The sequence below is a fragment of the Perissodus microlepis genome, chromosome 22 (genome assembly GCF_051167445.1).
Source record: "Perissodus microlepis isolate ML-2025 ecotype Zambia chromosome 22, ASM5116744v1, whole genome shotgun sequence".
NCBI classification, from domain to species: Eukaryota; Metazoa; Chordata; class Actinopteri; order Cichliformes; family Cichlidae; genus Perissodus; species Perissodus microlepis.
This window is the reverse complement of record NC_140481.1, coordinates 26321566-26339675: the sequence shown is the minus strand read 5'-3', so window position 1 is coordinate 26339675 and position 18110 is coordinate 26321566. Positions and strand designations below refer to the sequence as shown.

General features: G+C 39.0%; 2 protein-coding genes across 14 annotated transcripts in view; both read left to right on the top strand.

The window, feature by feature from the left end:
- pleca (plectin a) overlaps positions 1–8261 on the top strand; it is a 108118-nt gene extending 99857 nt beyond the window's left edge. For all 13 annotated transcript variants that reach the window (XM_084918891.1, XM_084918890.1, XM_084918893.1 and 10 more), the window contains 2 exons: positions 434–7378; positions 7471–8261. In XM_084918891.1, the coding sequence (XP_084775017.1) occupies positions 434–6631 (6198 nt within the window). In that variant the 3' untranslated portion in view covers positions 6632–7378; positions 7471–8261. The remainder of the gene's footprint in view (positions 1–433; positions 7379–7470) is intronic.
- A 4179-nt stretch (positions 8262–12440) lies between these two features.
- LOC146363324 (uncharacterized) lies at positions 12441–16042 on the top strand. Its single transcript, XM_084918906.1, has 3 exons — positions 12441–13708; positions 15421–15608; positions 15742–16042. The coding sequence occupies exons 1-3, from the start codon at positions 13273–13275 to the stop codon at positions 15886–15888; spliced, it is 771 nt and encodes a 256-aa protein (XP_084775032.1). The 5' UTR covers positions 12441–13272; the 3' UTR covers positions 15889–16042.
- The last annotated feature ends 2068 nt before the right edge of the window (positions 16043–18110 follow it).

Genomic DNA, 18110 nt, shown 5'->3' with positions numbered 1-18110 from the left:
TTTAATACATTACAGAAAGATATAGTAGCAGTACTATATATATATATATATATATATATATATATATATATATATATATATATATATATATCAAAAAGCTTGGCAACAGTTAGCTTAGCATGGTAGCTGTTGTTTGGTCAAGAGCAATGCATTTTCTCATTGTCACTATCTTAACTAAATTATATTTAATATGTTATGTAATTTTTTTTAAGGGGGTGAATTTTGTTTTTATTGGGCAAAGCTAGATTAGCAGTACCCAGTCTAGCTAAATTAACTAACTGCTAACTGTAGCTTCATAGAGACATGAAAGTGTTATTGATATTTTAAATATATAGATATACTGATTTCTTCAAATATCTAAGATGCATTTATTGATGAGTGATATTTCACTAACAGTTTACTGCCGTTTTAAAAAATATATTTTTCTTAACAGATGGAAAATGCCCAACAAGCACAAATTGAGCAGCAGAAAGCTATACTTCAGCGGTCTTTCATCACTGAGAAGGAGGTGCTGTTGAAGAGAGAAAAGGCTGTTGAAGATGAGAAAAAGAAGCTTGAAAAGCAGTTTGAGGATGAAGTAAACAAGGCCAAGGCTCTTAAAGATGAACAAGAACGTCAGCGTAAGCTAATGGACGAGGAAAGGAAGAAACTTCAGGCCATTATGGATGAAGCTGTAAAGAAACAAAAGGAGGCTGAAGCAGAGATGAAAAACAGAGAGAGAGAATTGGACGTGCTAGAAAAGAAAAGAATTGAACAAGAAAAACTTTTGGAAGAGGAGAACAAAAAGCTCAGAGAGAGACTTCAGAATCTTGAGGTTGCTTCAAAGCAGGGTTCATCAACAACAAAGGAAATTGAAGTTCAGACCGATGAGGTCCCGGAGGAACAGCTAGTTGCTATGACAATGGTAGGAACAACAAAGAAAGTTTTCAATGGCTCTGTTGAGGATGGGCTGAAGAAAGATGGAGAATCAATGTTGGCATTTGACGGAATAAGAGAGAAGGTTCCTGCTGAAAGGCTTCATGAAGTTGGTGTCCTGACCAAGAAGGAATTTGATAAATTGAAAAAGGGCAAAGTTTCTGTACAAGAACTTGGAAAAACAGAGAAGCTAAAAGCATATCTTAAGGGAGAGAGCTGTGTTGGAGGCGTCCTGACTCCTTCCAAAGAAAAAATGAGTCTCTATCAGGCCATGACAGAGAAGAAGATTACTCCAAACACTGCTACAATGCTCCTGGAAGCTCAAGCAGCGTCAGGCTTCATTGTTGATCCAGTGAAAAACAAGCTTCTCTCTGTAGATGAAGCTGTTAAGGAGGAGTTAATTGGCCCTGAACTTCATGACAAGATGCTGTCTGCAGAGCGGGCAGCCACTGGTTTTAAAGATCCTTTTAGTGGAGCCAAAATCTCTCTTTTTGAGGCCATGAAGAAGGGACTTATTGAGAAGGAGCAGGCCACCAAATTCCTAGATGTACAGCTTGCAACTGGTGGCATTATTGACCCCATCAACAGCCACAGAGTTCCCCTTCAAACAGCCTACAAGCAGGGTCAGTTTGATGCAGATATCAACAAAAAACTCAGCGATCCCAGCGATGACTGCAAGTTATTCATTGACCCAAGCACACAGGAGCAACTCACTTATAAACAGTTACTGGAAAAATGCAACAAGGATGCAGAGACTGGCCTGCTGATATTACCAGTGACAGAGAAAGCAGCTCAAACAGAGAGAACATACACAGATGTGGAGACTAAAGACATATTCAGTAAATCAAATGTTGATGTTCCTTTTGGAAAGTTCAAAGGAAAAACTGTCACCATTTGGGAAGTCATAAATTCAGAATACTTCACAGAAGAACAAAGAAGAGAGCTGATCCGACAGTACAAGACTGGCAAGATCACAGTGGAAAAGATCATCAAAATTGTCATTACTGTTGTGGAAGACAAGGAGAAGAACAAGGAAAATGTGTTCAATGGCTTGAGGGCTCCAGTCTCTGCCAATGAACTGCTAGAGTCCAAGGTTATAAACAAAGATGTGCTCAACAAGTTGAGTAATGGAAAGATAACAGTTAAAGAGATCTGTGAGATGGATCCTGTGAAGAAGGCACTGAATGGGACGCCCAGCATTGCTGGACTGTTCTATGAACCAACCAAGGAGAAAATGCCTTTCTATCAAGCTATGAAAAAAGAATTACTTTCTCCAGAGACGGCCTTGAATCTTCTTGAAGCTCAAGCAGCAACAGGGTTTATAATTGATCCTGTAAAAAATGAAAGAGTCCCCGTTGATGAAGCTGTTAAGTCGAGTCTTGTTGGCCCAGAGCTGCATGAGCGTCTTCTGTCAGCAGAGAGAGCTATCAGTGGCTACAGAGATCCATACACAGGAAAAAATGTATCTCTATTTGAAGCCATGAATAAAGGCCTTATCAAGAGAGAACATGGCATCCGTCTGCTAGAAGCACAACTTTCAACAGGTGGAATTATTGACCCCATTAAAAGCTATCGCGTCCCACATGAAATCGCCTGCAAGCGTGGGTATTTTGACGAGGAAATCGCCAAGACCTTGAACACAAACACAGACGAGACAAAGGTCTTCTGTGATCCCAACTCACAAGAGGATGCAACTTATGCTCAGCTCTTGAATAAATGTGTCATAGACAAAGAAACTGGACTTCCATTGCTCTCTCTCTCAAAGAAGGCTCCAAAGCCAAAGGAAGACAAACAGATTACAGAAGCTAAAACAAAGGAAGCTTTGAACCAAGCCACCATGGAACTGGAGTATGGACCTTTCAAAGGGAGGAAAGTCACAATCTGGGAAATCATACACTCTGAATACATCACTGAGGAACAAAGGATAGAACTGATTCGCCAGTACAGAATGGGTTATGTGACAATTGAAAAGCTGATAAAGATTGTGATAACAATGGTTGATGAAAAAGAAGACAAAACAAAAGAAGAGGCCTGCTTCGAAGGCTTAAGGGCTCCAGTCACTGCCAGTTCATTACTTGATTCCAACATCATTGATAAGGCTACATTTGACCAACTCCAAAATGGTAAAAAGACACCCAAAGAAGTCAGTGAAACTGATAAAGTCAGGAAGTACCTGCGGGGCACAGACCGCATTGATGGTATCACAATGGGAGATTCAGATGAAAAGTTAAGCATCTATCAAGCAATTAAAAAAGGTATTTTGCAACAGAGCACTGGGCTCACATTACTTGAGGCCCAAGCAGGAACTGGTTTCATAACAGATCCGGTCAAAAACCTGAAATACTCTGTAGATGATGCTGTGAAAGCTGGAGTCGTTGGTCCAGAGCTTCACGAGAAACTCCTCTCAGCAGAAAAAGCAGTGACAGGATACAAAGATCCATATACAGGCAATAAAATTTCTCTGTTGCAAGCCATGAAGAAAGAGCTTGTACTGAGGGAGCATGCTATTCCTCTTCTTGAAGCCCAGTTTGCCACTGGAGGGATAATTGATCCAGTTAGCAGCCATCGTGTTCCCAATGATGTGGCCATTCAGCGTGGCTACTTCAGCAAACAAATGGCTAAATCTTTCAGTGAACCCACAGGTGATGTTAAGGGCTTCACTAATCCCAACACCAATGGAAGAGTGACCTACAAGGAGCTGCTGGAGAAATGCAAAAGAGATCCCAACACTGGTCTGTGCTACCTCCCCCTGTCAAAGGTTGAATCTCCTGCTCCTGTTGAGAAGTCTTACCAGTACTCAGAGGAGCAAGCCCAAACAGATCTAGCTAATACTCAAATTGACATCCCACTCAAGAGTTTTGCAGGAAAGAGTATGACCATTTGGGAAGTCATGAACTCAAATTTTCTTCCAGCAGAAGAGAGGCGCCGCCTCATGGAGCAGTATCGCTTGGGGCAAATCACAAGAGAAAGAATGCTAATTGTCATCATTGAAATAATTGAACAAAGGGAGACACTAAAGTCTGAGCAGAGTATGTCATGTGATGTAATCAGAAGAAGGGTTACGATTGATGAGCTGTACAATGCCCGAATTATTGACTTGCACACATACAACCTTCTGAAACAAGAAAAGATGAATATTCGGGAAGTAATGGAAATGCCAACAGTAAAGCAGTACCTCTTTGGCACTGGTTGTATTGCTGGAATTATGTCAGACAGTCCTCCCAAGATCAGCATTTACCAGGCTATGAAGAATGGAAAGATTAAGCCCGAAGTTGCTTTGAATCTCCTTGAGGCCCAAGCTGCGACTGGATTCATGATTGATCCAGTTAAAGACGAACTTCTAACAGTTGATGAAGCTGTACGTAAGGGGCTTGTAGGTCCTGAACTCCATGATAAACTTCTCTCTGCTGAGAGAGCAGTTACAGGTTACAAGGATCCATACACTGGAAAAGTGATTTCTCTCTTTCAGGCAATGAAAAAAGACCTCATATCTGAGGATTATGCCTTAAGGCTTTTGGAGGCCCAGAATGCCACTGGAGGACTGATGGATCCTGAATACTACTTCCATCTCCCCATAGATGTTGCCATGCAGCGTGGATACATCAACAAGGAGACACTTGAGAGAATAACTGAGCCTACTGCGGATGTGCGAGGTTATACTGATCCAACAACAGATGAGAAACAGTCCTATGCTCAGCTGCTGAAAAGATGCAGAGTGGATAAAGAAAGTGGTTTGCGGCTGCTTTCACTGGCAGACAGAAGGCTTCTCTTTAAGGGTCTCAGAAAACAAATCACTGTGGATGAGCTGCTCCGCTCGCAGATTATCAACCAAAAGACATACAGTGATCTCACTGAGGGGATCATCACAGTGGAGGAGGTCAGCAGGGATGTGAAGAAGTACCTTGAGGGGACCAGCTGTATTGCTGGTGTGTATGTAGAATCAAGCAAAGACCGTCTATCAATTTACCAAGCGATGAAGAAAAACATGATCAGACCAGGGACTGCCTTTGAGCTTCTTGAGGCTCAAGCTGCCACAGGTTATGTAATTGATCCAATTAAGAACCTAAAACTAAATGTCAATGAAGCTGTTAAAATGGGTGTTGTTGGCCCAGAGTTTAAAGACAAACTCCTCTCAGCTGAGCGAGCTGTGACAGGCTACAAAGACCCTTATTCTGGCAAGGTTATCTCTCTTTTCCAGGCAATGAAAAAGGGACTCATTCTGAAAGACCATGGCATTCGTCTGCTGGAGGCTCAGATCGCTACTGGTGGAATAATTGATCCACAAGAGAGTCTCCGATTGCCAGTAGAAACAGCCTATGAACGTGGCCTCTTTGATGAAGAAATGAATGGTATCCTTACTGACCCTTCTGATGACACAAAGGGCTTCTTTGACCCCAACACTGAGGAAAACCTCACCTACCTGCAGCTGATGGAGAGATGTATGATAGACCCAGAGACTGGCCTTGCTCTTCTGCTTCTGAAAGAAAAGAAGCGTGAGAGAAAGACATCGTCCAAATCTTCTGTTCGCAAACGAAGGGTTGTCATCGTCGATCCAGAGTCTGGCAAAGAGATGTCTGTGTATGAAGCATATCAGAAAGGACTTATTGACCACCAGACTTATCTAGAACTTGCAGAGCAGGAGTGTGAATGGGAGGAAATTACTATCACTTCATCTGACGGAGTTGTGAAATCCATGATCATTGATAGGAGGTCTGGTCGACAGTATGATATCGATGATGCAATCTCAAGGGGCTTGATTGATAAGTCGGCCCTGGATCAGTATCGATCAGGAATGCTGTCCATCACAGAATTTGCAGACATGCTGTCTGGAAATATGAGCGGAAGCAGATCACGCTCATCCTCCTTTGGCTCCTCTTCTTCCTACCCCATGAGCCCAATACCTTCCATAAAAACACCAGCAACCACATGGACTGACCCAACAGAGGAAACTGGCCCTGTAGCTGGTATTTTAGACACAGAGACATTAGAGAAGGTGTCTGTCACAGAGGCCATCCACAGAAACCTTGTTGATAATATAACAGGTCAAAGGCTGCTGGAAGCTCAGGCCTGCACAGGAGGCATCATTGACCCAAACACTGGAGAGAAATTCACAGTTGCAGATGCAATGAATAAAGGGCTTGTGGATAAAATTATGGTGGACCGTATCAGTTTAGCTCAGAAGGCGTACAATGGATTTGAAGATCCAAGGACTAAAACCAAAATGTCAGCAGCCCAAGCTCTAAAGAAAGGCTGGCTGTACTATGAGGCCGGACAACGGTTCCTAGAGGTCCAGTATCTCACTGGTGGATTGATTGAACCGGATGCTACAGGCAGAGTCTCCATAGATGAGGCCGTGAGGAAGGGCACCTTAGATGCACGCACTGCACAGAAGTTACGAGACGTTAGTGCATATTCAAAATACCTCACGTGCCCTAAAACCAAGCTGAAGATCTCCTACAAGGATGCAATTGAAAGGAGCATGACAGAGGAGGGAACTGGTCTGCGACTACTTGAAGCCTCATCTCAGTCAAGCAAAGGCCTTTACAGTCCCTATAGCATCAGTGGGTCTGGCTCTGCTACTGGTTCACGGTCTGGCTCTAGAACTGGTTCCAGGTCAGGCTCCAGAAGAGGCAGCATGGATGCTACAGGATCAAGCTTCACAACAACCTTCTCTTCTTCTTCCTACAGTTCCCCAAGCTATGGCCGCAGATACTGATCTGTAAGGGAAGGATATGCTATAAAGCCACAATGCTCACCAGATGCCTAACTCTCAGTGGAATAAAGACTACCTTTATTCTGCTCTGCATGGGGCTGTTACATAACTTTCAAATTGAATTATTTTGTTTATTGTATATGTCACATTTACATTTAGTGTTCATGCTTTCTCATCAGACTTTCTGATTATGTACTGTAAGCAGCTAGCAACCGCTCATTATTTTCAGTATCTATCACAGATGTTTCAAGTGCACATGATATTTTTTAAGTTTAACATCATAAGCATTTACTGTTCCAAAAACACTTAAATGAAATACCGTGTTACACTGTAACCAAAAGTGTTCATGACCCTTAGCTTAAACTGTTAGAACCAAATTGGATGTAAAAACTCAAATTCCTGTACATGTGTATATTTCTGAAAATTTTATCTAAAGAAAGATAAAAAGCAACTCTGCAGAGCAGAATATTGAGTCTCCTGAGGATTAATAAAACTGCTTTAAGGATATGCCAAGCTTCAAGATCTTTTGTCTCCTGGGCAGCACTGCCGTATAGACTCTACCCCTATCTGAAGTCTTCTCCATTCCCATTTGTCTGTCTTAAAACCTGGACTTCCAAGAGCAAGCTCCCACAAATGAAACGATAATGTAGCTTAATATGACCATTAACACCGTCAGACACTTCTGGACTTTACACATCAAACTTCAAGACCAACACAATTAAATTCCAGCCTTTCTGGACACTTTAAAAGGTAGGTAGACATTTATGATTTGATTACTTACATTTTGTGATTGTGTAATTCAGGGAAGTCTAATGTTTGTGTTGAATTCTTCTGATTCACAGTTCACTTTGCTCAGATGTCTTCCAGAGACCCATGGTGTAATTTGGACTTTGACCTTCACTGTAATCAAGAATTTTATGCAACAGCACTGAAACACATTTGCGCATATAATATTTTATCAGTTTGTTTTAACAGTGGACCATTTTGAAACTTGCATCCAACCTTGAACTCATTTAAAGGCCTAAACCATGCTTTGTAAGTGCCTGCAAAATACTGTTTAACACTTTACTGGGTTGATGAGTATTAGGAGACGTTTCATGCTGTAAACTGACTGAAAAAGCAGTACTATCCATAATTTAATAAATAGTGTGTTATCAGGTAAGCCTTTTTACAGTCTGTTCCAGTATGTCACAAATACTTCAAGTATTTTTCCCCCTTCAAAGGCAAATAATGTCTGTACAGTATACTGATGATTATACAGAGCGCAGTTGCTATAAGCCATGACTTAGCATTTCTTTGAGAAAGACCTTTAAGCTTTGCACCAGACCCAGTATTTGTATTTTACACTACGTATAGCTGTTTTCAGTTAAATCTCCTTTGTAAACACAATGGATCCGTATCATTTTATTTTCATACTCTAAACGTGCATGAATAACTAACATTTAAAAGGTGCAAAAATGAAATCCATCTGTATCCATTAAAGCGTTTTGTTTTGTTATATTTTGAAAGGTTTGAAGGATGTATTTTACTGAGGGTCATCAAGCCTTGTTTAAAATGGTGTATTTATAATAAAAATGGTGATGAGGAATTTTAATGTAACACCCACCCTGTGTAAATAAACAGGAAAATGAAATGTTTTCTCAAGTGTATTCATTGCAATGAAGAATATTTAGCAGTTTTCAGTCAACTATGAGCAACACATTCACTGATTAAAAATGTCGGCGCATGGTCTAATTTTTTTTAAAGTACATCAATATAGACTAGTTTACTGGGGGTTTATTAGTTTAATCCTATAATTAAACTTTATTTTTATTTGTAGTCTTTATATGACAGTGGAGAAAGTTAAAGATGTCTTGCGTTGGTAAAGAGAGCTGCTGCGATCAAACAGCTCTTTTGCCCATCTCCAGTGGCTTCAATTAAAAATAACAAACTACAGGAATTTAGAAATGAAAAGTGTCTTTAAAAATATTTTTCATTTTAGCATTGATGTAAATGACTGTAAAAAATGTTCAGCCTAAACGCCTAAACTGAATTAGATACACATACAAAAAGTATGTTTTCAATGTCTAAAAGCTGCCACATTATCTTGATTTTGATGAATTTAAGTTGGTGGTCAGCATGGTAAATGGCCTGTATAGCGCTTTACTCAGTCCCAAAGCGCTTTACACTACATTCAGTCATTCACACACACATTGGCAATGGCAAGCTACATTGTAGCCACAGCTACAAAGTGCACTGACAGGCTGCCGGACACTGGCGGTTCTCAGTCATCCAGGTCATCGTAGTCAAAGGAGCTTGCAACGAAAAGCGTCTGGACTTCTTTAAGTTGCTTGAAGACGTTTCACCTCTCATCCGAGAAGCTTCTTAGTATCTTGGGGTTAGTATCTTGCCCAAGGATATTTGGCATGAGCAGCTCGAACCACCGACCTTCTGATTTGTGGCTGACCTGCTCTGCGACCTGAGCTACAGCCACAGCGTGGATGTGATACATCGATGGCCAAAACTTCATCCCCTTAGCTATAGATTGAAATAAAAAAAAAGTTATGAGAAAAGAAATACATAATTTAAACCAAATTCATTAAAATTTTATTCATATGCTCAATCTGCAACTGGATTGAAATGTGTATCAGTTACAGAGGGAGGGAGGGTTAATCTTTGGAATTGTCCGGAAAAAATGAAACATACCAAAATTACAATTTTGTACAAAAATTGCATTATTATCCAGTAGTGTGATAACGTTTCAGTGTCAAGTTACTTGATGATGATAAGAGCTCATCTGGAGCTGGGCTAACATGAGAGGTTTACTATATTTAATTTTTCTTCTTCTGCCGTGATTTAAATCTAAGGTTAAAGGTATGTTTGATTTAATTTTCCTCATGTGTGGATTGTTTTGTCAGAGGCACGTTTGATGTCCTTCAGCTACAGCTTAATTTTTCTGTGATGCAAATAAAACAAAAAACTTTAGTTACAACAAAAATAAATGAGGCAGTTGTTAATAAGTAGCAGGAAAAGAGCTATTCAGATCTAAAAAAAAATATAGATCTGTCGCGTTCCCATTTCTTGAGCTGCGGGTAGATTTGCCAGATCATGGTAAGGTTAAGGGATTTCAGGACTTTGGGTCTGTTCAAGGGCGTAGATTTGGCATGGACGGAAGGGACGTGTCCCCACCAATATCCAGCGATTATTGAATTGTCCCCACCAATAATTTGATCTCTGCGAGTAAAGAAAAACAAACCCGATAGAAAGAAAAAACGATCTGTCAACGTCTCATTCAACCAGCGGCGTAGAAAGAGTTAAATTACGTTCTCTACTGGAGTCCTACGTCATGTGACAAATCTGGCCAATGTGATTGGCTGTGCCTTTCAGGGAGCTCTGTTTAGTTTTAGCAGCGGCAAACCTGCGCTGCGAGGAGGAGAGGAGGACGGCAGCAAAACGGAAGATCCTGGATATAAGAAAGTATTTTTCAAAGAAACCTGTAAGTCGCTTAAAGTCAAGTTCACTCATAAAATGTGTCCGTCACAATAACGTTACAGGCTATGCTAGGCTTTGGCCCACATCAGTCTAAAATTGTATGCAACCATGAATAACGTGTTTTGGAAACTAACTGCACAACATGCAGCACTATTAGTTCTCTCAGTCTCAGAGTAGCATTTCTAATTTTGATTGAAACTGTCAGAGAAAACGGCAGCCTCGAGCAAGCCAGGATATTAGTTTACAGAGGCTGTTAAAATTATATGTCTAACGTTAAAATGTTGGTGACACAATAATTTCATCCTAGTGGTACTGACATATTCATAGGGTTAATTTTTGAGACAAAATATCATGAGGTAGTTATGATTTTGCAAATATTCCACCTTTTAGTGCAGTTTGCACAAATTGTTTTTAAAATGCACTCAGCCTACAAACATTACTGATGAGTCAAGATCTGCACAAATTGACAGAAACACTGAAGCAGCTACTCATTTTATTCTTATTGTCATGTATGTCCTATTTGTCAGGTGACAGAAGAACCAACACAAAGCTCAGAGAGCAATGGTGATACAAGATCACAGGTGAAGTTGGATGATGACTTGTTGGTTCATGACTGTATTTGAAGCACATATGTGACTGCATATATTTGGAATGTCTCACTGTTATTTATCAGGTGACAGAGGCAGCTCTGCCATGTTGTAGCTCGGACAGAGGTGAAGAGGCAAGGTCACAGGTGACTGACTGATGATTTGGTGCTATAGATCAACTAGTATTTATTAAATACTAGTTAATACTAAATAATTATTAACAATTGTTAGGCTGCTGGTGTAAATTGATTCATTAGTGTTTATTTGACAAAGAATCTGAATTGACACGTCTCACTTTTTATATGGCACGAATCAATGTGTTATTTTATCATGTGGCAATATGTCCTAGTGCAGTCAGAGGGGCAGAGCCAGGGCCAAAGGTGAGGCACATCAAGCACATAGTAATAATTTTAATCTGAGGATAAAACGCATGTACTGAGGCTGGAAGAAGCTTCAGTGCTCTCAGAAGACTAAAAACATGGCTAAGGTCAACAATGACTCAAATGAGATTAAACAATGCTGCTGTATGCCATGTCCACCAGGAGAGACTGGACAGTATAGATGTAAAACAAATATGCCAGCAGTTTATCTCAGTTAACGAGAGGAGCAGGCATGTGTTTGGCTCCTTCACATAGCGGACATTGAGTTGTTGTGTGGGACACCAGTAGTCCATGTCTGTTGCTGTAACAGTAGTTCATGTTTAAAATAAAAAATCCCAGCTCACTGAGTTGATAGGAGCAATAGTGTGCCTAAAATGTTGCATAATTTTGCTGAGAGATCTTTTACTTTGTGGTAATCTTAGATGAGTAGTTTTATGGACAAAAACCACCAGGTCATTCAGTGTTCCCTTAGTGCTAATGTATAAGAGATGTTGGTGTACTGTAACTGAACTAATGTTGTTAATTTCTTAAAGTCATATTCTTTTATTGTCATGACTCTATTTTTATTTTTGTATGATACCTGATTTATATGGAATATGGCTGAAGTAAACTAAAGTCTAAAATACTTAAGCAATTTAACATTATACAATTCACATATAAAACTATGAATTGTAATTTTAAATGGTTTAAAAGCATGTAGAATAGCATATGTAGGCAAGTATATTTCTCCTTTTTTTTTTATTATCAAGAAGCAAAGACAAAAAGGGGAAAAAAAAGAAACAGGGCAGGGTTCGGTGGTTGAATCATCCGTCCCCACCAATGCCAAAACCAAATCTACGCCCTTGGGTCTGTGCATGGTAATCTTTTTTTAAAAAACAGATTTTTTTTCATGTACTCAAATTCATGGGACATTTTTATTATAATGTAGTAAAAGAAAAAAAGACCAATTCTGAGCCAGGAAATTAACATGAAAATGAAATAATTCATACAAACAGTATCTCTTCAAAAAAAATTATCTACATTTTTTTGTCTCTGTCTTAAATGTTAACCCTCAGGCTGTGTTTGAAAATATTTATTGTGTGTAAAAATTTGCTTACATGTTTTTTTGTTTGTTTGTTTGTTTTTGATGGGCAGTAAGAGATAAGAGGTATTCAACTATTTGATTTCAACATCTTATAGTTACTCCTCAAACATTTGTGCTGCCTTCAGAGGCTCCAAATGCAATTACACTGTAATAAATCAGTAATTTCTTAAATAGGATTTAATTTACATAAGTAGGCTATATATCATATTTCTATCTAGAAGATAACAAGGATCTGTTAATTTGCTCCTCCTTGAAAAAACTGCAAATAATTTAAAAAAAAATACCTTAAATAAAAGTGCACGTATTCACTTTTTCTTGGTTTCTTTGGTTCGTTCCCCAAATTATCCTTAAAAAATTGCAAAGCACCAAGTCTAGTTCTTGAAATGCTTTATGCAAACCAGCACCACATCTTTTGCCTCTCAAAACTACCTCATGTCGCTTTCATCATATGCATTGTTTAAAACAAGACAGTCGGAAAAACCTGCTGTCAGTTTTATTTATATAGCGCTGCGAGGCCCTTAAATTTACATGTTATGGAGGCTGATACAAGATTGTGCAGGGTTTCACTGCAATCAGCAGAAGAGACCCTGTTACTGAAGCAAGTGTCATAACTGTACAGCACAATGGAGAAAAAAAATACTTTGCAGCTGACACCTGCACTGGGTGGATTAAAAAAAAGTCCAAGGTTTTGGTGAGGTTTTGCAAAACTTACCCTCAAACTAACGAAATTATACGAATGACAGTCATACTGTACAAATAACATTTTGCTGTAGGTTTATCTTTACTTATAAAAAATTGTCTAAAATGTACATTTCGTTCTAAGATGTAATGAGAAACATTTTTGCCCCAGAGTGACCTGACATTAGCAGCCTGCTCCGACCAATCAATTGCTCTGCTCTGACCAATCAAATTGCCAAATTTGATTGGTCAGGCAAATTGAGAAACTCAGCACTTGATTGGCTCACTGCCTGTGGGACAATGAGAGTGACAGATTTCCCAGACTTGAAATTGATACTTTTTCCTCTGTATCTCTCTCTCTCTCTTTTTTTTAAACATAGTTCACGTTGGGTCACACGAGTGGGCCCATTTGGTTGATTTAGTGCGGACACCACGGTTAATGAAATGTCCATGTCTTTACCTAAAGACTCAGCAGGGACAAACGACTACGCAGGGAAGCCAAAATGCGCCCGGTGCCGACACCACGGGATTATCGTCCCGAAGAAGGGCCACACAAACGTCTGCCCTTTCTTGAAGTGCCAGTGCTGGAAGTGCTACCTGATAACGGAGAGGACGAAGATCGCCGCCCTACAGAGGGAAATGAAAAGAGCCATGAAAGAGACCCAGCCCGGAGCCAGAAGGGTTAACGAGCAGAGGGACAAGGCTTGTGGGACCTCGAACCCAGATGGGGGTGCTCCATCCACATCTGAACCGATGTTCCCGCCACCCGGAGGAAGCCCGGAGAAGGGCTCACCCGCCTACCCTTGGAGTAGGCCTGAGGCGGGAGGACAGCCCGAGTCCGGCTGTCGCGACAGCAGGGATGTGCTGCCGTCGGCTGTTGGTAAATTTACACCTCTCACTAAGCTAATACTGTTAATTATGAAATATGAAACGTTGAGCTCAACGGACTGGATTAACGTGAAGTGGGAAAGTCGTTAATATAAGCAGACATCTAAACGAATTAGCAAGAAATTATAAAACTCAACTGACATCTTTTTCTCTCTCCCGTATTAGCTTGTATGGGAGCTTGTTTCCGCCAATAAATACGAACTTTTGACTGGCAGAATTAAGCCAACTGTCCGGTTACTATATCGCTATTAAAATTTCTTAATAGCTTAATAGCTCAAATTTTAAGGTTATTATCTCAATTTGTAGTTATTTTCACAGAAATTTGAATTAGTAAGTGGAAATTTTGAAATAATAATCTGACATTCTTATGTCCTTCATAGGATTTCAGTTGATAGATTGTTTTGGAAAAAAAAAACAAAACAAAAAAAAACAATATAGTTTTGTTTTTGTCAACTTTTCAGTTCATGGATGAAGGACGACGGATCAAGAAAAATATTAATTTATTTATTAAGAATAAAAATCTTAGGTTTGATAGATGACAGGCTGCCAGACTGAAGTATTAGACTTAAATGAATTAAGTTTGAGGCAATTAATCAGATCAAATCACATTTTCAAATCATGTAAAAGGTATTTTGTAATAAAACCCTTCAGTCTGGCAAAAGCAATGCTAAAACGATGAGAGCCTCTGCTGAACTTCTGGACAATAGGTCCTAACATTAGTGAATTTTGAAAATGCTAAATGAATGTGAACTGCTCCAACTTTATGTCAACACTTACTGAATAAAGAAAGGAAAAAAAAAAGATAGATTGTTTTGTTTGTTTTTTTATTATTATTTGTTTTTAATGCATCTACATATGCATTAAAAACATATGCATGATTCTGAATTAAATACCTGCACAAAAAAAGAGAAAAAAGTGTGAGAGAATAGTTTGACTTGTCTTTTCACAAATGTAATATCTTTAGGACATTAAGAGGGACAGAGAGGGGCTGAAGTTAGCAGGTTTAAACCTCATGGAGCACTGATATTCTAATTCATACAAAGTGAGACATTTTACTGTGACTTATTTAAAGTATAAAAGTAATACTAATGATAATTTTGTTTATGGTCTTTGCTGATTATTCTTGTCACAAAGTTTAACAACTTGTGCCGGAGGTGCACCCACTTGATGAAATATTCAGTGTTATTGTTTCATTATATATAACAATAAACTATATAATTAAATAGTTTAAACTACATTCATAAACTGTATTTGTTAATATTTGCATAATCATTGATGTGGGTGTACATCCATGCAAATGAATCTCTTTTTTCTTTTCCACTGTGCATCTAATTTTGTGTGATTTTTTTTAATCTTACTGACCTACTTTGTCTTGTATTGTATTTATTTTATTTATTTATAATATTTATTGTATTTATTGGGCTATTCTCACTATTTTTAGGAATTTCCTGGGGTAAATAAATAATATCTTATTTTTCTCATTTCATCTGATCTTTTAAATTCTGTGTGTTTTAGTGTATTTTCATCTTGATCCATAGTTTTGGGTGAGGTCTGCCACTGAATTAAAAAACAAAAAAATAGACTTAATAACTCAAAATTTAGACTTACTCAGAAGTAACCTAAAATGTCTTCAGTGTTGAGTGTGAGTAAGAATCTGTGTCTTTAAATGTACAGTAGCTTATAATGCTTTATCTTTCCTTCCAGATTCACCTTTTTTCAGTGAATTCAGGCAGGTGGCACGTCTGCCTCTTGTTCACTGTCCAGTTAGCATGCCAGGCTTTCACGCCAGCAGCTATCCCTCTCCATCTCATCAATTCCTGCCCAACATGTGGCTGCCCCCTGTACATGTTGGGTACCTGTACCCTCCCCCACTACAGCCTGGTCCTCCAGCTGTAAGCCACTGTTTCTACTACACTACATGAAAGATGTGCTGAAAAAAATGGCTGCAATGATCTTTGAAATGTTTCGTTAATATTGTTTAGACAGAGATGTGTAATGCAATAAATATGCTTGTATCTCTGTCAGGCTGGCAGGGGAGCCTTCTTTACCCATCAGTCACTGCCTGAGACTTTTAAGGAAGAGCTGATGTCACGGCAGCACCCACCACCTCTTGCACCCAGAGCCACTGAGCAGGAAGCTGCTCAGCAAGTTGATGAGGGGAATGAATCATAAAAAAATATGTATATATGTTTTCCCTGTTATTAAGTTATTGTGTTTCTTGTTCCCTTGTTCCAGTTCACGTTTAGGTTCTTGAATTGTTGTTGAATTGTTTAAAATTTAAAGGTTACACATCTGTTTTATTTTCTGGATTTTCAAAATCAGTTGTTAAATGTTTTATTAGGATTTTATTTTATTTTTTTAAAATATTTACTGTTGTTCAAATTTCCATTAAAGTATGTGTCAACATATCTATGTAGCATTTCCTTTATATATTTTTTATTTTATTATAGTTTGTTTTGTAACTGAGCCATATTGTTTGGTAGTTGTTGTTTTCTTTTGTTTGTTTTGTTGTTGTTTCCGAGCACTTTGAATTAGCCCCTGAATTCTGCAAGTTGTCCACAAGGGGGAGCAGATACTCTTTCAGTCTAATCCAGGGGTTTCAAACTGACTTCAGTGACTCTACACAGTCAAGTTATAGCTCAGTTGTTCAAATTAAACAGTTATATGTGAGTTATTCAAATTAAATAACATTATTTTTAGTGTATATAATTCATTTGATTTGTAAAGGTCAAAAATACTTTGACCATGGGTTCATTTTTGCAGATGTGTAGTAATACAGGAACAGCAGTGCAGTTTATTAGAAAACTGAAGATATTCACTGCAGTTCTCACCAAACCATCGGGTGATATTGGACTTTTCTAAAGTCTGGCTTTTATCCAGTGACTGTGAAGAAAGAAGGGAAGTTTTTTTCTGTGTTTTTGAAGTCAAACTTACCCAAACAATTCCAAACATGCACCACTCTACCTGCAGTGGCTCTGCGGCCCACTAGAGGGCCCTGCTGTACAGTTTGAGTCTCTTCACACTCAGCAAAAAACCAAGAATGCTCCCACATTTTCCTCATTTTTTGTGTTACATTGAAAGAAGAGCCAAAAGCATTAGTGTTGTTTATTACACTTAATAGGAATAAGTAACAATGCTGGAGAAATGTCTTGACATAGCTACAGCACACTGTAAATAGGCAGATACATCAGTGGTCCAGCATTAAATCATGTCTGGTACTAAAGTGAGTAACCTATTAAGCACTTTATGCTCTCTTGGCTGTCTCTGGGCATTCACTGACCCTTTCACTCGTTCACGCTGATATATTTAGCATCTTGGTGCTGTGGTTTCGCCATGCTGGTGAGATTTTCATCAGAACGAGTCATGTTTGCATGAGCAACTTCAAGCCAAATCCCTAAGTGCAGCACTCAGGAGGCCGGGGATTGCCTGAATTCCTGAGAATGCAGATAAATAATATATGACATTCTTCTTTATTTGTCTTTTCTCCTCTTTCTCTTTGCATCCCTGCTGTTTTTTCTCTTCCTTTTTTTTCCTGTTTTGTCCCTTTGGACTTACAGGAAGGTCTTCAGTCAGAACTGGAATCATTTACGGCCCTTTTATTCTAACCTCCTGAGAACCGAGGAAAGGAGCAAATCTTCCCACTTAACTTTTTTGTGATTTCCTTCCTCTTTGGCGGTATTAGAGGCCACCCAAACACATGGGGGATGTCAGTGGGGAAAGCCCAGGGTGTCCTCTATTTATTACATCAGGACTTAGTAAGATAGCTCAAATAAGTCAAACGATACAGACCAAAAACAAATGTCCATTACAAAGGACATACATGAATAGGCTTGTCCTCAGGAGGATATTATAATTTCTATAGATTGTTTGTTTTTAATGAATGCCTTAATTTTAAATAAAATAATAAAGATGCATGAAATGTAAAACATGTGGGGGTGAAAACACATTCTGCTCCAAGTATTTAAGAGAACAGGATTATAAGGCCAACTCATCATAAGAGCAATGAGCGCCTGTGATATTGTTTGCATGTATAAATATAAGGAAAGCACACAGAGGTGCTTCAAATACTCCAACAATAGCAAATGAAAGCCAACCTAATGTTGCTCATTAAAGCCAGTAAAAGCTGATCCAGGTGCCCAGTGAGTTCTTTTAAGGTAGTCTTTCTTAAGGAGGGAGAAGGCCTATCACCTGGGCTGAAAGCATGGCTTTTAACAGTTTTGGGTAGTGCTGCTTTTCTCTTCTCAATAAAATTCGATTTTATTTACTTAGTGCCCAATTACAATGACAGTCACCCCAAGGGTTTTATGTTGAGGTAAAGACTCTACAGTAATAGAGAGAAAAGTGGGAAAGAAAAACTCCCTTTTAACAGGAAGAAATGTCAGACAGAACCAGGC